The following is an 18,815-nucleotide window of genomic DNA, read 5'->3' as shown; positions in this document are numbered from 1 at the left end:
TACCTTTAAGGTGTCACTATATTTTTTTATATATATTTTTTTTTTTTTTGTCCTTGCTGGCCTTAAGTTCATTTTTTTTTCTGTGGCAGGGACTGTGTTTGTTCAACAGTGGACAGACCAGCTTGCAGAGGGTCAGGCAGACCTAGGTCTGAGTTGCTTCCACTCTTGAAACCCATCTGAGATGCTGCAGAATCTGATGGATGCCGACCTGGTATGGTCCAGGATCTCAGCCTTGTTGGTGGCTGCCCGTTGCGTACTCTGGCTGTGGGCTTGGCATGCCTTACCCAGAATCCATACCCTTTACAGGGGAGGTGGTGTTTGACCTGGAAGTAGACAAAATTTGGCACTTATGTAAAATCCTTTTCTCCTGATACATGGGGGACACTGGATGCCCTTCCTGTTGTGCTTCTTTTATTTTGTTTTCATGTTTGGGTTCAGGTTGTGTTTATAGAACTTTTCTCCTTTCTCTCTCTATTGGTTGTTTCACTCATTAGGTTCCTTTTGGGGGCTTTGTTAATTATGTATGTTTATCCAGTAGAGAGATAGTGGGGATGGGGGAGCATGCCAGTGAAGAATTATGTAAAGTGCCAGAGCTCCTCACACCCACATCTATATTCCATTGTACTTTAGTGTACCCCATGAATTAGAAGAAAAAGATTTTGCGTAAGTGCGAAAATACCCATTTTCGTTCAGTACCTTTTTTCATGTCAAGGGACACTCATCTTTTATCTTATTTAACTCTAGCATTAGCCAAATGGTTTTTGTCTAAATTGATACAATGTGCAAAGAGATTCCTGCTGTTTCTACAGGCCACAATTATGATCCTGTATTGACTTACCTTAGGATTGTTCTTGTATTATTCTTGTTTTTGAGACCGTTTCTTCATTAGTGACTTGTGTTACTTACCCTGCAGAGCTCAGACCTGGCAGTGAAACAGAAAAGTGAGTTGAACAGTCGCTTGGAAGAGAAGACCAGTCAGATGGCTGCTACCATTAAACAGCTGGAGCAGAGGTAACACATGCATTAGTCTTACGCATTCAACATATATTGGTGTCTGTGTGCTTATATTACTCTGCATAGGTCTTAGTATAATGTGATTAGCTGGTACGTAAATATAATATAATTTAGTAACGTCAAATATTGTCACATTCAGAATTTTTTTTTCTTAGTTTGAACACTACATAGCCAAATTAGGGAACATCACATCTTATAATCTTTTCCCTCTTCAATACCAGATTGTTATGGGAAAAATATATTACTTACATTTTCCTGATTTATGCGATAAAAGAGAACACCAGATAGCAACTTGTGTTTATGCAATGAGTGAGAACATTATTTTTGTCTTATTTAAAGATTTTTCTCAACCTATCAAGACCTGTGACACATTTAGTAGTAAGTAGAACCAATGGAACTAATCCCCAAACCACAGATCTGTTGTGGGAACTTGTAGTATGCAGCCTGTGTAAGTTACTTGCACTCAAGGTCTCCTGAAAAGATTAGGCACATATACTCATCACATGTTGCACACTGTGTCCATTGGTTTGTGTGTGCATGCTGAAGTTCCGGGGTTGAACTGTATGTCTCAAGCATAAACCTGAATCAGACTAGTCACCCCTTGATTGTGACACTAGGGGGGGAATTCAATTGGCCTTGTTACTGCCGAAAGTAGCGCGTTCTGCGCACTATTACCGATATTACAGTAATAGTGCACATTATTACTGTTAATACAGTAATCTTTAATGCTGGTTTTGCTCGCAGCTTGGGGAGCCGCGAGCAGAAATCAGGGTTAAAATTATCGTATTAACGGTAATAGATTAAGCGCCGTGTTACTCGCGGCAGAATTGAATCTTGAATTCCCCCCTAGGCTTGGTTAAATAGATGTCGCTGCTAAAACACAGATTAACCAATGAAAATGATTGCATGTCACCTGTGGCCAAATAAGAATTTGATAATATGACTTTGGCACACGATAGGTTCAATAAGCAATAGTTTGATAACCACTATACCAGTGATGGGCAACCTGCTATGCTTCAAGGACCACGTGTGCGGCCCCATAGTATTCCAAAGTGTCACACATTATCCTTACCATACCATATCGGTACACCTTTTTAATACAAGATAAATAAATATTACAAGCTACCAAATTTTCTACCGTCATTTGAAAGCTAGGTATAAGGCTGGGACAGACCCAACACAATTCTGCCGAGTGGTTTCCAACCTTTTGCCTTCTTTTAATAGTGCCCAATGATAGAAAATGGTAGTTCAAATGTGTAAGTGAAACCAGAAATAGTCAACTTTGCAGCACACTGGCACATAAATGGGGCATAAAGCAGGAAGGAACTGGGGACCACACATGAAGGAGAAGCCTCAGGTTGCCTGTTGACCAATACTGTTCATGATGAATGCATGCTCACATGTCACGTATATGCTTTTCTGCAGCTATTTATGGTTTCTTGTCAATTTCTGACTTGCCAGGTGATATTTAATACAGTTTCTTAGAGCAAATTTGATGTCCTATTACAGTGTTGGCTAACCTGTGACACTCCAGGTGTTGTGAAACTACAAGTCCCAGCATACCCTTCCAGCAATAAGCTGCTATATATTCGCAAAGCATGATGAGACTTGTAGTTTCACAAACACCTGGAGTGTCACAGGTTAGCCAACACTGTCCTATTACAACATCTTTCTACAGCAATACAATTACTATTTAAAGAAGCTACGCCTTTACTGTTTACTTTGGTCATGTGCAAAAAAAATATTTTTTTTTTCCCCCCCACATTTGCTTTAAAAAAAAAATACCTTTTTATAGCCAGGAACCCTCAGCTTTGTATATTTGCATTACACTATGCGCTCTGCTATAGAGCATTAGAGAACGTGCCACCTTTACTTAAAATTTTACACAGTGCCCTCTGCACTATGCATGTAGAAAACATGCTGTTTCCTCCAGGGAGAGCGCATCCTGTTAATGAACTGTATGTAAATGTCCTAACTCTTTAAAATGAAGCCACACACTGTTGTGCTCACTGGCAGGCAGCTTTTTGAGGCACAGAAGCTGTGATGTAGGGTGACATTCACCCACACGTGAGCACAAAATAGTCTCCTCATACTGCAAAGGGCACTTTGTAAAAAAAAAAAAAAATAGTGACATGTTCTCTATGATGTTGTTGTTTTTTTTTTTTTGTGTATTTTTTTTTTTCTTCGTATGAATTTCTTACTGACATTTCTCTCTTGATGTTCTCTGTCTATTCTGTTTAATCATTTGCCCTCGTCTCTCATCTGACTTTTCCGTTTTTGTTCATGTTACAACCTTAAATTAACCACACAGTGAAAAAGATTTGGTGAAGCAGGCAAAAACCTTAAGTAGCACAGCGAGTAAACTTCTACAGAAGCAGCACTAGGGCCCCCGAATACTAACAGCGCAACTCGGTAGCAGGAGGAAGGGAGGAATTCTGCCTTGTAACAAGCTACTACATAGATGTTAAATGTTGCCTACTGTTGATTTGGAAATTGCTGCATTTTGAAGCCATGGCTCCTCCGTTCTGTTATCCTTTTTTTCTCCCACTCCCTCCCTGTAGATGAAATCTTTGTTAGAACCCCTGAAATATTTGCCAAATAAACTTTTTAAAACCACCTCTGTGTGACATTTAATGATAAAGTATAAATGTACATGTCTTACCTTTCCATAATAACAATGAAAAACCCAGGTTTTTTTATTTGGCATCCTGTCCCACAATTTCCACATTCCTCTTATTTGACAGATGAGCAATGATTGTAATAGTTGTAGTCCAATAGAAGGTTGAACAATGAAGAGCTATCGTAGGCTTGTTAAATCAAGGCTTTATGAAAGTATGTGTCTTTTAGTATTGCTTAATTGTACTATGCCCACTTCTAGATTTAGTACTGTACCGATTGCATTATGAAATATTAAACTATTGCTAATGGTACAGGTTTTTTGGGGGGGTTTTTTTGGTTTTGTTTTTTTCCTTTTTTGAGTTTTATTTTAAAGAAGATTTTATTGCCATTATAGTGTGGTAAAAGTCTGGCTTTCTATATCACAGTAGAAGAAGAAAACGAAACAAATCCAGACAGCTTATTGCAGTAGAAATACTCATCCTTCATTCAGCAGATAAAAACATGAAGTGTATGAACTTTTCTTTGGCTTTTAATTAAAATGAAAAAATAATTATAACCGTATACAGACAGGAACGAGTAGACCTTTTATTAATCATTCCAGTGACATCCACTGTCACAGCATCAGTATTTTGAAAGGGTTTAAGGCCCTTTATTTAGTACATCGCTCACTGCCAAATGGTTTCAGAAGATACGGTAACAGGTTTCAGTATCTGGGATTGGCAAACTTATTTGTGGTGGTCAAAGGAGGACAAATTCAAATCTAGACCGCTACCCTCCATTTTTACGTAAGATTGTGCAAACACTTCTCAAGACCTGAGGAAATTTGCAATACCACTTCAGGTAGCTACGTTTTGAGACCAGGGGGTAAATGTATCAATATGCGGGTTCTTCAACACCTGCGTGTTCAGCCTCTTTCGCGATTAAATTTCAAGCGGCGCTGCATTGTAAAGGGAAGTTAACCCTTTACTATGCAGCGCCGCTTGAAATTTAATCGCCAAACTATGGATCATTCTGCTTATGGAATCTTTCCTACTGCAGGCGGCAGTTTGAGCCCAATATATAATTTTTATAATGTTCTGTGGTATTACATACATAACTTTAGGTCTTTTTGTTTTTGCCTGATTCACCACCATTCAGTTTTCCTAAGACATAAGTTGAAAGCTTCATTCTTATAATTTTATTTTTCCTGTATTCTGTCCATTCTAATTTTCCCATCATTTACCTTTTGGTTTTATATTTATTTTAGTTATTAAAGTCCTGTCCTTGTCCCCACCACCTCCATTGCTTTTTGTTTTTGTTTTTTACTACCCATTCATGTGGCTCGAATCCAGATTGCGAGTGGTGGAGCGAGATCGACAGGCAGCCGAGGAAGCCAACCGACTCTTCAAGCAAGAGTTTGGAGACAAGATTGAGAGTCTACAATTGGAAGTGGATCAGCTCCGAAAGCAGCGGTGAAGAAATGATTGTTGGGTGTAGTACTAGTCACAAGCAGTGGTGATGCCTTCTTGGTGTCTCTGGTGCCAGCCAATTGCCTAATCTCTTGCAGGTGGTGATATCTTTCATTGGACCCACATAACAATATTCTGAGATGCTGTCTTGTGCATACTTACAGGATTACCTGTACCTCCCTCCTGTCAATTGATTAAATGTAATATTAAAAATGATTACACTGTAACTTGAGGTGTCACAACCTGCAAAGAAAAGTACTAATGGTGTCAACAGTAAATTCTAGTGTTGTAGTTAATGTTTTCATATACAGATACGGAATCTTTATCCTGAGGCCTGGTATCCAGAAATTTCAGGAAAGCAGAAATTAAAAAAATATTTATTTATTGTGATTGTCATACACACAGTTAAACGGTCCCATACCAATTTACCGCATTACTGCAAATTCGCTACAGTTTACTCACCAGGAGCTGCTCCAGGAGCCATTTTTTATGGGCTGGGAAGGAGCAAGAGATTAGATGAGTTAGTGGTTCCACTTCTTCCCACTCCAACCCAGCCCCACACGCCAGCAGTTTTAAAGTGGTAAACTTAGCTTAAAATATGCCAGTTCTGTATTGCTTCTTAAGAGGGAGGATTAGGCTCTGGGGAAGGAGCATGTTAGTATAATTTAACCATTAAGTGGTAATAACTTAAATAAAATAATACTTTCTGCTGTACCGTCTGTCAATCACTCTGTCTGTCTTATCTCTTGATATCAGTGATGACTGCAGTTGAGAAAATACTAAACAAATAAACTTGATAATTGTTAAATGTCCTTCCTTTATTATACCCTTTTAAATTGTGTTTTTGCCATTTCTTAAATGTACCCACACACACTCAATGATTTTCCCTAAATTGCCAAGTAAGTTCCTGGTTTGATTTAAAAAATAAAAAAATAAAATCTGCTTTGATGGGACATAATTTTTATTATGCTGATGTTTACTCCTATCAGAAACATTGTGTCCCCAGCAATATGTTTATCCACTGAACAACTGAATCTCCCCATTTTGCCATCCACTTTGGCCAAATTGGAACATTGTTCTGTCGTCAATGCTTATACATTAGCATTGATCAGACCATCTAAAACTTTATCTCAATATTGACACAATTGTCTGGATAAGGTAAACTGTGCAAACATACAGCAATCTAGATGGGTCTAAATCCTTGAGTGTGTCAGCCCACAATGTCTGGACGACCAGACTAATGTCTGGCTATTTTCCATCAGTCAGCTGAAGACCTTGATCTGCCAGTGTGTGCAGCCATTGGTTGACATTGCCTTTTAACCTTGATCGGCTTTAGCCCTGGTTGACCCTGGTTGTCTAATTTGGTCACTCACTACACAAACCAAGTAACCGTATCAGCCCATGCATGAGATTTTTTAAACAATAGATAATTGATCTTGTTTTGCAGCAGTATACAAATCATTGCTTGGTAAATGCTCTATAATGCAATCACATGAATTAGCTGCTACTTGCTATGAACCATGAACGTCAAACCTACACTGCACTATAATTCAATCAGCCCACAATCTCATTGTTTCTGTAGTTGTTATATTGATGTACTGAGGAAGTTGGACAGAAAATACTGAAAATCATTTGGCAATTATCTCCTTTTAAAGTATAAAATCTGATTTATTATTTTATTATCGGACACTTCCTGGCTCAATATATTTGTGTGACTCAGTTATTTCCATGGATGCTCATTATGCCTTCAAAAATGGTGTGCATGAGCTAACATAATCATCTTTACTAGCTTCTAAAATCGGAAGTAACATCTCTCTATAGACTTTTGTGAAAATTGTTGAATGTCTACATGTAGCTTTGACACACATCTTTAAATTAAAACCCCTTGATGGCTTAAATTGCCCAAACACTACCTGCTCAAGTCACCTTGTTTGTGGCATGGTTAGTGTTCGCTGTTTATACGATAAGCTATTTCATTAATGTAAGTTTTCTGTAAGGACAATGTAAAGCAGTAATGGACTTAAAGACAGACATAGCAAAGCACACCTAGTTGTAAGTACATTGAGGTTATGCTAACAGATAGAGAAAAGATGAATAAAAGGGAAGAGGGGGGCTGGTAAGGGAAGTAATACTGTATAGCCTTTTAATAGACACTATCAAATTCAAAGGTGGAATCCCTTTTAATTGTGATCGTCATTTATTTGTATGGCACCACAAGTTCTGCAGTGCTGGAATGTCAGTGTAAAAATTACATGAATGAGTTAAACATAATAAAACCTGTTCGTACAAACTATACCAGTACAATTGCAAATAGCACATAATCAAGTACAAACTATGAAGTACAGGTTAAACATAAAACCATAACATTCACATAGAGTTGATCAAAAAAATAATGAGTAAATTCGATCTAGAGAAAACAAAAAGTGGAGACATAGGGTAGAGAGGCCTCCGCTCGTGAGAGCTTACAGTCTAGAGGGAGGGGGAAAGTGGAGACAGTAGGACCATATGGGACACGAGTGGGTTGTGGGGAGCAGCATGTAGAGTTGTGTAAGTGGATGAGGTATGGTCTAGGAGAGCATAGGATAGGCATCAGCGAAGAGATGGGTTTTAAGGGAGCACTTGAAAGATTTGAGTAGAGTCTGCTTAGGTGGGGGAAGGAGTTCCATTGGTGGGGAACAGCGCAGGAGAAGTTTTTGAGGCAAAGAAGAGAGGCGAAACGGAGAGGAAGTGCTGGGGTGTATTTTGTGACAAGGTCAAAGATGTATGAAGGGGAAACATTGATGTTTGTAAGTGAGGGTGAACAGCTTGAATTGAATCCTGGAGGGAATTGAGTAGCCAATGAAGGAATTTGCAGAATGGTGGAAAATATTAAACACATTGAAATGCACTATAGGTGAAGATCGAATGGTCAATTTGCAAAAATAATGTTAAAATCGTTATTTTTGTTAGTGATTTATAGGTTGATTCCCTAGTCCTGGAAGCAATCAATGGCAATAAATCCCCTGTTTTCCAAATCTCAAAACAAAAGTTGCTAGATATCAAATCACTGAAATCACTTAGTGAGAAGTATAGAACAGATTGATCTATGAAACATTAATTTAGTAAATTGCTGTTGAAATCATTGAAAAACATTTCCCTTGTTTCAGACACTAGAGAGTCCAAAAAGAGTGTAATGGGGGAAAAAAACTTTTACAAGCATTGAAATAAATATTTAAAACTATAACTGCTGTTACTGAATTCACTAGTAGGTTAGTGTTTTCAAAGAAAGTTAATTCTTTAATTAAAGACTTGTGAATTTTTTTTTATTGATCTAGAAGGAAAAATAAGGCTACTGGAAAACTCCAGGATAATTTGAAATACATATGTCAGAGTGGTCCATTCATTTTAGTGTACACTTTCAATTCAGGAGGGTTTCTATATGTATCATTGGTGACTTAAAGCTTTTTAAATCAATGAAATTGGCCAGAAATGGAAGAAAATCTATGTTTTTGGCAATTTTAAATTATGTTAAAAAGGTTGGGAATATGTTATTTAGTAGCCAATGTATTATTTTAGTTTTGGTAACATATAAAGACTGGAATCTGCTGCCTTCTTTACTTGTGGCATCCTCTGTTGGCCTCCAGAGCTTCTGACAATTTTAGGTTTAATAAACATTGCACAGAAGGCTGATTCTTTTTTTTATATTTTTCATGGATTTCTTATTTGGAGATGCAGCTGTTATCACTGTAGGTTTTCTCTTTAAGTCTTAGTGGTTTGTCACTTTTCACTATGCTGGAAACAATTAGTATCTTATCACTAGTCTGCTACCAGTGTGCCTATAGCCTAGATAGAGTGAGCCAGGTTAATTGACCTAATAGAGCAAGATATAGGGCTAGATTTACTAAGCTGCAGGTTTGAAAAAGTGGGGATGTTGCCTATAGCAACCAATCAGATTCTAGCTGTCATTTATTTAGTACATTCTACAAAATGACAGCTAGAATCTGATTGGTTGCTATAGGCAACATCCCCACTTTTTAAACCCGCAGCTTAGTAAATCTAGCCCATAGTGTATATTGCCAAGAAAACACCTAATTTCACATTTTCATTTTGTAACATAGATCACAGGGCACATTTCTATACTTATAAATCTTAAAAAATTGTATCTGTTACCTTGCTACCCAGTGTCCCAAGGGTGCCAATAAAATCCCAGTGCTGAAGGCCATGCTTGCTCATTTTTTGCAGGTCACTTCCCTAGAGGCTCCAACCTCATGTTGAGCAGGCCTAGACGGGTTCCCACAATGACAGGAGGACCCCATTATATTGCAGTGAACAGTGAAGACTGTTACCACTTAACCAGCATGGGGTCCACTAGTTTATCTGCCTGCTTAGTGGGAACCAGCCCAGGCTGACTAGTACTGAGGCTGGTTGAGGAAGTTGGGGACAGGAATGTTTTGGAAACTGTTCAATTTGTTTCAAAAGTAAATACATTTTTTATTAGCTTTCTGCATGTAAACATATGCTGAAAATGCACTTGTAAAACATGGGCCTTTTGAAATGAATTGGGAAAAGTGGCAAGATTTTTAAAACAATCTCCAGCTTCAGTTTGTTTAAAATTGCCACAATTCACTTGATTTCTTCAAAATTATAGCAAGAACCTGATTGGTTTCTATAGGCAACATCTCCACTTTTTCAAACCCGCAGTTTAGTAAATATACTACATGGCGTATGTTGCTACTATAACTAAACTAGAAACAAGTTATGTTTTCACTTGCTTGCTTGCTCTTTATGCGGACTCCATAGAAAATTGTTATGAAAGCACAAGTGCCATTGAATTTAAATATTTTAATGACCATTAGTTTAGATTATACTATTTTCAGTAAATTAGATTGTCACTATAAAGTAGAGGGTCTGTTAAAAGTTAAGTGTAAGTATATAACAAATCATGAAATAATGTTGGCCTACCACTTTTGTCTTTTGGTTTTATGATCCATATGTTCCAACACTACAATTTTAAGGTTATCAATTTTTTCCCAGTCTAATTTATTTAGAATAAGTATGCGTGCAGGTCCCTTGTTTTTCTAAAAGAGTTGCTAGACAACATTAGGGCTACTTTTTGTTTTTTGCCTCTCACTCTAAAAGATGACATTTATTTTTTGTATGTTTCGTTTTATAAAAAACTCACGCCTCTGTGGTTAACATGGAGAAAGGGCATATAATATTTGAAAACACCTGCAGATACTAATCACTTGTTCTTTGTGGCATAGTAAAAAGTGACTAAGAAAGCACTTTAGCTCCAAAAGGTCACACTCCTCTGCTTAGCAAATGTAAATATAGTAATCATTGTCCTCTCAAGAGATCAAAAATGGTACATCTGCATTTATTATCTTTTATATATGGCACTTGTATTTTAGGTTTAGTGACTTATGATTTAGCAACATTAATGCAGCCTTCATATAAAAGGGTCAATACGACATTAAACAGTTTATTACTTCTAGAGAGGGGGGGGGGTCAATCATCAGATCGGTAAACATGTGATGATTCCCTTTTCTGGGAAAAGGTTATGTAATAAGTACACAAATGAGCCTTCGATTTGTATAGAGCACAAGGAAATCTATTTTTATGCCAACTAATGTTAAAGTTAGGTAGTCTGTGGCTTTCCAGGTATAGTGGAACTGCAAATCCCAACATGCCCTGACAACCTCTGGCTATCAGTGCTTATTGGGACTGGTAATTACAAAACATTTAGAGAGCAGCAGGTTGTAAATAGAGCATTAGATCAATGTGTTTGTGTAATACTGCAAACTATCAAATGCAATGCTGTCATATCCTTTGCAGGTTTTGCTTAATCTGGCAACACTGTCAACCTATCAGGTTGTTCACCTTTTAAGAAGGGGGCTCTGCATTTGACATATCATTAACTAAATATTTATATTTTGCTCTGTTTTAGTGCTCATTGTGAAACGGAACTGAAGAAGGAAAAAAACAGGCGCTCTTCTGGAAACCATAAAGAGAGAGAATCCCCTGAAAATAAATACACACCTTTGAGAATACCACAACTTCTCCAAAGAAACACAATCAAAACGGTAATTTAGAGGTCAAAAACTTTCCAAGTCACTTTAAAACTTTTCTTTGTCAAGGACTTCTGTTACTATCAGAATATTAGAATATGCTTTAAACATATGTAACAGTTTATCGAAAAGATTCTGTGGTGTCTAGGACACATGCATCAATTACACATTTCCAATCAATCTGCTGAATAGATAGCATACAGCCCTGATTTATTGGATCATTTCCAGGACGTTTTGGTTAAAGTAATTGCATGTGTTTCTGTAGACTAATCTTTTATAAAATTGCCATTGTATTACACCTACAAAGCATAATACTGGATGCTGTGCTCATTGGGCCTGGGAAATGTGAAATCTGAGATGGCACAACATAGCCTTATACATATGAACATCAGAAGTTATGGGGTGCCTAACATTAAAGGAGAAGAGTACCTGTATATGCTCTTGTTACCTCTATGTAAATAGACATTCCTATAAGAAAAAAAAAAAGGCAAAACAGCTATAAATGACAAAAAGTGCAAACAAAATAACGAGATTGAGTTAATGTTATAGTTTCAATAGTGAATGGTACAGGCAATGATCTCTATAGTAATAGCTAATTAGACTGGAAATAAGTACAACCTTTCAAATTGCTATGGCCCTCATCTGGCAGAGTACAAGTTGGCTTGGCATCTTTCAGTTCCATTGATGAAATGGCTGCAGTGTTTCTACAGCATAGAGAGAGAGATACTGGTGGCCTTGTCTCCAGCAACCAGCTGCTTAACTGACCTGAGTTGCTTCTTGTTTTACACCTCCACCATCTATCATTCTGCATCAAAATCAAGGTAGTGAGGTCATTGGAGGAGTGAGCACAAGACGGAAGTAAAGCTATTAGACCATGAAAACACTGGTGATTTAATCACATCATTGTACTAGATTGTAATAGTTTTACATGAGGAAGAACACATGACTGAATAAATTAGTGACTGATCATTATCAATCAAATTAATTTAGAAAATGTGAAACACTAATTTTATTGGTTTATCCACACAGAATGCCCAAAATAAAGGACTGGATGAAAATGTGAGGGCTGCGGTGAATGAAACAAACACCACCACTCCAAACAAGTATGTCATTCAATATTTGATGTAAAATCTACTTTGTTACTGAGCTCTTCATACATTATGCAGGGAGAGAAGAGCTAATCGGATCTTTTCAATCTGTGGCGTGAGATTCATACTAAAAATGGTGCCGTCTTGAAAGAGTCCTTCATAGACATTAAACATAACTTATTCTTCATTAGTAACAATGATATCATTATATTTTAGTGTTTTAGGATATACATAAAATATAAGGAGACCATTCTTTTACCCACTTATGTTTTATACATGCAAATATGATGAGAAATAGGGTGAACAATTAATATTTATGAGCATATATTTCTCATTCATCTTATTTTTGGAGAACACTGCTTGACCATGGGTATAGAGGACGCTGCGCTGGAGGAGGCACTTTATTCAAACTGCAAACTTGTTTGTATTGTAGCTGCTCCCCTCTGTGCCTTACATGTATATGGATGGAGTAGTACAATCTAAAAAACTTGTCTGGCTTATTACTTCCAATCTATGCCCCTTCCACTGAAAGTTATCTGTTTGTATTTAGTACCCCTAGGGCTAGGACATGGTTTATTTCTTTGGCAATTTTTGGTTTCTTATTTTTAATAGGGATGTCCTCTATGAGAGGTAAAGCTATTAGCCCTTTAACACACTATATAGAGCTGGGATAGGCTCCATTCAAGTGTTACTGGCGTTTCAAGACTCCAGGAAGACTCCTGGAGGGGTCGTCTGGTCATCTAGATGGTACAGTGGCCAGAGATCCAGTGGCTTCAGCTTGATGGCAGCACAGCCAACTGACTGCAATCAAGGGGCCGTGGCACTTCCTACACCCAGTCTCCCCGTATTTTGATGGCAAGGATGAGGTTCCAGCGCTCTGGGATGTAGCAGATACAGTACTATAGTTGGACTGGACTTTGGGGGAGGTGCTTTTCCACAATAGTAGCACTTCACTCATGGCAAGTTTTTGCTGCAGAAAACCCACCATTACACTCGGGCTGCTCACCTCTGCAGTGCTAGACCTGCAAAGCTCTGAATGGGGGAAATATTTTTCATCTTTAATAATGTGTGGTTGAGCGCGTGCTGTCCTGTAACAGTACTCAAATCACATAAGCAGGAGAGAGTACAGACTTATTTAGTAATTTTGTTCCCGGCAACTCTGTCTTGTCATGGTACTCATTCATGCTTTTGAGTACTGACTCTATTTAGAAAATACAATGACTTTGGTCACTGTATTTACTCTTGTTTCTGGTATTGAGTACTGACCTCCTTTAACACTTTTTGTCCTTTACAACACACTATAGCTTCCTTGTCCTTTACAGTGCACACAAGATAAGATGACCAACAACAAAACAGACAGTTGCCAGGTGAATTAAGGTTACAATTCATCAGCCTTATATTTCAGAGGGAACACAGGTCACGGAAGATATTATTTCCCACCCTACTATATCGGTGAGCTCCTCTTGGCCAGAATGGCACTGTCTTGATTGAACAGTTTTTTCTGGCACCAACCTGGTCCTCCATCCACACCTTTATCAAATTCTACAGATTCCAAGTTTGGCCTCAAGGTGTTGTGGCAACTGTGTCTGAGTGTACCCCACCCAAGGGGCAGCTTTGTAAAGATCCCCATGGTGTAGCAGTGTCCCTCAAATGAGATGATTGAGAAAAGAGGATGTTTGTACTAGCTGTAAAATCCATTTCTTTGAATCCATGTGTTCCCATACCTTTGTCCTTTTGCTCTGTTATTCGTTTGAAATCTTGAGTTACTTCTGTGATGAGTTTAGGCTTATCTAACTGATTTGTTCGTTAAAAACTGATCCCTACCAGTAAAGGGTACATAGAAAGGGACGGGTAAGCCAGACAAGTTTTTTGATTAGAAAATGCCTCACTCCTAGCGCTGCATTCTCTATATCTCATGGCGAAGCAGTGTTCTCCAAATGGATTCTGAGAAATTGGTTACAAAATCCTCTTTTTAGTGGATGAATATAAAGTTAATATAAATGAGTGACTGGTAACAGGTGCTCCTAGGGCCACATGCTGCCCTCCTGGCCATCACCTGGGGCCCGCAGTTTCTTCCTGCTTAGTTTTCAAATTTGATTTACATTTTGTAACACTTGTTTAAAATTCCTTCTGAAATGTTATTACAGATAGGTGTCTTTTTGATTAAGGGCAATATGCTTCCCCTTTTGAGGTTAGAGGGCTGCCCATGAAGTGTCTAAGGTTGCCTTTAGAAACATAACTGTGAAAATGCTCATGTATGATTACTTGTGTAAACCTCTGATATGTTTTAACCAATGTCCTATTGGAGCTTCGAGTTATTTACCCAGCACTCAGTGCTGCAGTTCATATATATCTATGTATAAGTAACATCTAATTTCTTATTCAGAACATATTTCTTCTTTGTTGTTTCAATTTTAAGACTTATTTTGTTATTTTATTCTGCTTTTCAGTTCAATGTCATCTTCAATTAACCTTGAGAACGAGGTTTGTATGCAATGGGATGTTGTGGTTCTATTTCTAAAATGGTCTATGACAAGCAAACCAAAAACAGTTCTGTATTGATTTGATGTTATTTTTTTTAAAAAAAAAGCATTTTAAGGAAAAAAGCATTAATAGTTTTATATAGAAATAGTTTTTTTTCTAAAATTATATTGAAATGCAGTGCTGACAAGTGTTTCCAGAAATGCAGTCAAAATGTATGTTAACCACTATATATCACACTTGCCTACTCTCCCGGAGTGTCCGGGTAGGTCTTCTGGGAGTAAATGTATGAAGCTGCGATTTTGCATTCCCATGGATTTTCAAGGGAGAGGTTAAAATCGCCAGAGAAGTGTTTTTCACAATCGGTACAAATCGCAGTCCCGATGTTTTGCTACTTTAGCTATACAAATCGCCAAAGCTGCGATTTTGCAAACTCAACTAAGTTTGAATTCAAAATCAACAGAAACAACACACTACTTTGTATAGGCGAGATTGGCAGACACATCGCTGTTACACAGCTGGGCAATGTTAATTTCACAGGAGGCACAATGGGATTTTCAATAAAGCATGACTTATGTTTTAGAGGGGCAAAATGTTTATAAATTAGCTTACAGGTAACCAATTATTTTACAAATAAAAAATTTTTGTAGATTTATGTAATATTTTTTAATTAGTCTACAGTATGTGCTACATTATTATTATCTTTTAGTTATAAAGCACCAACATATTACATATAAATATACATTGAGGGGATGACACAAACAGTAATTACAATGAAGTGGAACAGAAGGTAAAGATGGGCCTGGCCAAATTTTTACAACAAAAAAAAAAAGAGGTGTGGGGAACAGTTGATACTTAAGGTAGCAGAATAACTATTCTTAGCCTTCAGCATTATCATCCTCTGAACAAACCAGGCATTGGTGACTGGCATTTCTGTGCAACATCTGTATGCATCTGTCTATTTGCTTTTGTTTAATTTAGAGTTGAATGTAAATGCTTCAGAATGTTGTAATTTTGCAAAAAGTGTTACACTACCCATATGCCCAAATTGCACCATTATTTGAAGATGTGTGTATCTAACACCTGCAGTCTCTTGCACTTCAAGAGGCAGATAAGGGGCATTCAGGTGCAAATACATTATAGTATAGTAAGGGGAGTTAGATGCACGTTAAGCAACCCTGCCACTTGAGATACATCGTATTGTGACATACACTTCTCTTTGAAATATGTCCCTTACCAAGAGCAAATTCAACGCCTACACTTGATGGGTGCAGATATCTGTAATGAATATATGTATTTTTCTTTATTTTAATATGTTGGCTTACTGTCTAAGTACAAGCCGGATATCTCTCGAAACGTACGTCGTTTTTAAATCTCTGAAAAAATCGCAGCTTGATACAGTTACCCCTAGGACTCCAAGGAGTGCAGACCACATCATGGAGGCTCCCATCCTGCTCACTTCATTAGGAAGTGGGCAGGATGCAGGAGAATGATTTGTGGTGAATCGCATCACTTTGGCAATAATATTATTTACCTCATGTTTTAGGACAGTAAAAAGAAGATCCTTCAGATGTGCCAGCTGTGTCGAGAAGAATCCAGCATCCTGCTTACCAAGGTAGTCGCCTTCTGCTAACAGATGCAGTAATAAGCTATAACCCTACGTGACAAATGGCAGTGTAGTAAAGGATGGGGTTCTGGTCATTTGCCCCCATGTATAGAAAGTCATAATCCATTATAACAGGTTATATTTATAAATGCATTTTTTATATTGTTAATGAGGTAAGATTGGGTTAAAAGCTCTGTATGTTTGATCGATAAATTGAAAAAAATGCTCCAACTTGTGGGGTGTGCGCATATTTCTCACTTACGCTTCGTGGCTTGTTTTTTGTTTTTTTTAAAGGTTATACAATATGAATCACCACTTACATGCCACATCTCCTATTAATAGAGGAGATACAGCATTCAAATAACCCTATCATAGCTGTGCCTGCAACAAGTATTCCTATCTCAAACATGGGCTGTTTAGGACTGTGTTAGCAGCTGCGAATGAGCACTTAGTTATTGTATCTAAGACTTCATCTCCTATTTATTATTGAACTATGCCATGTTTATTCTCATATTTCTGTATTACAGAACGAGTGCAAGAATTGTGGCGGGATATTTTGCTCCACATGCTCATCCAATGAAATTCCTCTTCCTTCTTCCATTAATCCTGAGCGAGTGTGTAACCACTGTCACAAGAAACTGATACAGCAATATTGTAGCAGTCCATCCTAAAAATCAGTGTGTGCTTCATGGACAATATATGCAATATGTGTTTATTTAGTGGCATTGAATTCAGCACACTACAGCCCTTCAGATTTATTAACCATCTAAAAATGGATTGTCCACATTGTTATTTAGAAGAGCCATTGTCGATCTGTAAACCTGGAATATGTGTGCATTCTGAAAATTAAGATCAGAACTGTTAGATTTAACAATGTAAAGATGATTTCAAAAGCATAAAATAAGTTCTAACCTTGCTGTATTTGAACAAGTGCAGATAGGCCATGTTTACACAGATTTGTGTGTAACAGTCTCTAGTAAATGCCTTTCAGAGGTTTGTTAAACTTTAGTAGGCATTTATTAAAACTTACTGGTAGCTTTGTGTTGTTTTTTTAAGTAGACCACCAGACTACACTTTCAGATGTGGCCAAGGAAAAAAAAATGGTGCAAGCTTAATTTTTGTGTAGATGCTTTATAGCCGATGAAATCCATTAAAATGGATAAGTGGCATGACAACTGTGAGTGTGAACAAGCACAGAGGTACACCCTCTCCAGGACTTTCCTCAACTGAGACAGCTGTGTGATGTAAATTACAGGTACTCTGTTCTCAGGCTTGTACCTTTTAAAAAGTGGGATGGCTCTGCTCTGACCTGGTCTACTCCACCACCTTTATTCTTCTTCTTCCAACTTTTATGATGGTGATGTTCTAAGTAGTTATGAAGTAAAGTAGGGTTTCTGGTTTAGGAAGCCAAGTGACCAGTCAGGAACATAGACTGATTTAAATTACATAATGTAGCACTTGAATATTTTAGATGGTCCCTTTAAAAATGTTTTGTACTCTTCATTGACATGTAAAGAAGTAAGGCTAATGTGTTATTATATACCACCACAACCCAGTAACTGGAATATTATAATGAAGAATTAAGGGTAATTTGTATGCAAGGTTTAAAAGATCTCCAAATTAACATGCTCCCCTGAAACAGGAGAGCAATAGTATATGGGGCTAGACCACAGTAATAAGTTGTTTTGTAGAGTGGCTTTCCACAGTCAGGACAAGATAATGTGACAGAAAAAGAAGTCTTGTAATTCTGGGTGATGGTTCTGGTTTGCCAGCCAAGTGATACATTATGTCACAAGCCATCAGTGAGAATGTGATTCTGGAGACCAATGAATGTATTATATCATGCAAACACACTTGTAACAAGGTATTGATTTGTGATGTATAGCTACTGACATTAAAACTACTTTATTTTAGCATATAATGCTGACCTCTCACTTGCTGCTATGGAGGTTTTTTGTACATTTGCTGTATATATTGGATTAGTACAAGAACTGTATTATACAAAAGTCAATAAAGAATAAGTGGCATGTGTTTTGCTTTATTTGTGCAATATGCAGGAGAGTACAGGAACAGTGCAGTAGTAGGGCACTGCTGAGTTTGGTGCATGGCATCAGCTGTTCTCTATAGTATAAGCAACAATGCTCAAGTTAAACTGGTAACTAAGCAGAGTTGTGTTATAATTATGGTGCCCATCACCACACTAATGTCTTGCCTATTTACTACTTTTATTTCTCAAAACATACCATAAATATACATTAACCTCGCACTTATTTGAAGATCTTTGGAAAAAAGGAGACATAGGAAGTATAGATAAAATGTGTTTGTGTGCCACATCTGCCTAGTTACTATTGAAACACAAGTTCTATAAAAGCATACTTGGGAGAAAACTTGCTATTGTTCCCGAAAATATGAAGTGAGTGATTCCACTATTTCCCTAAAACTACATGTATACTGCGCAAATGTATAATGGAATGAAGGTGCCACTACTAAACAGAACTAATGTATTTAGGAG

The 18,815-nt window shown here is 37.5% G+C and overlaps 1 protein-coding gene across 8 annotated transcripts in view; it reads left to right on the top strand.

Annotated features, from left to right (window-relative positions):
• The window catches only part of RUFY3 (RUN and FYVE domain containing 3), a 70,331-nt gene extending 52,001 nt beyond the window's left edge, over positions 1-18,330 (top strand). For 5 of the 8 annotated variants that reach the window (XM_075202525.1, XM_075202509.1, XM_075202517.1 and 2 more), the window contains 7 exons: positions 914-1,011; positions 4,965-5,084; positions 11,008-11,143; positions 12,158-12,231; positions 14,667-14,700; positions 16,244-16,312; positions 16,831-18,330. In XM_075202525.1, coding sequence (XP_075058626.1) covers positions 914-1,011; positions 4,965-5,084; positions 11,008-11,143; positions 12,158-12,231; positions 14,667-14,700; positions 16,244-16,312; positions 16,831-16,974 — 675 coding nt within the window. In that variant the 3' untranslated portion in view covers positions 16,975-18,330. Of the gene's footprint in view, positions 1-913; positions 1,012-3,325; positions 3,631-4,964; positions 5,085-11,007; positions 11,144-12,157; positions 12,232-14,666; positions 14,701-16,243; positions 16,313-16,830 lie in introns of those variants that run through there. The other 3 variants (XM_075202556.1, XM_075202567.1, XM_075202576.1) reach the window with 1 other exon arrangement.
• The last annotated feature ends 485 nt before the right edge of the window (positions 18,331-18,815 follow it).

This window comes from Mixophyes fleayi, chromosome 1 (assembly GCF_038048845.1).
Source record: "Mixophyes fleayi isolate aMixFle1 chromosome 1, aMixFle1.hap1, whole genome shotgun sequence".
NCBI lineage: Eukaryota > Metazoa > Chordata > Amphibia > Anura > Limnodynastidae > Mixophyes > Mixophyes fleayi.
The sequence above is the reverse complement of the archived record's forward strand: the minus strand, read 5'-3'. Positions and strand labels throughout refer to the sequence as shown.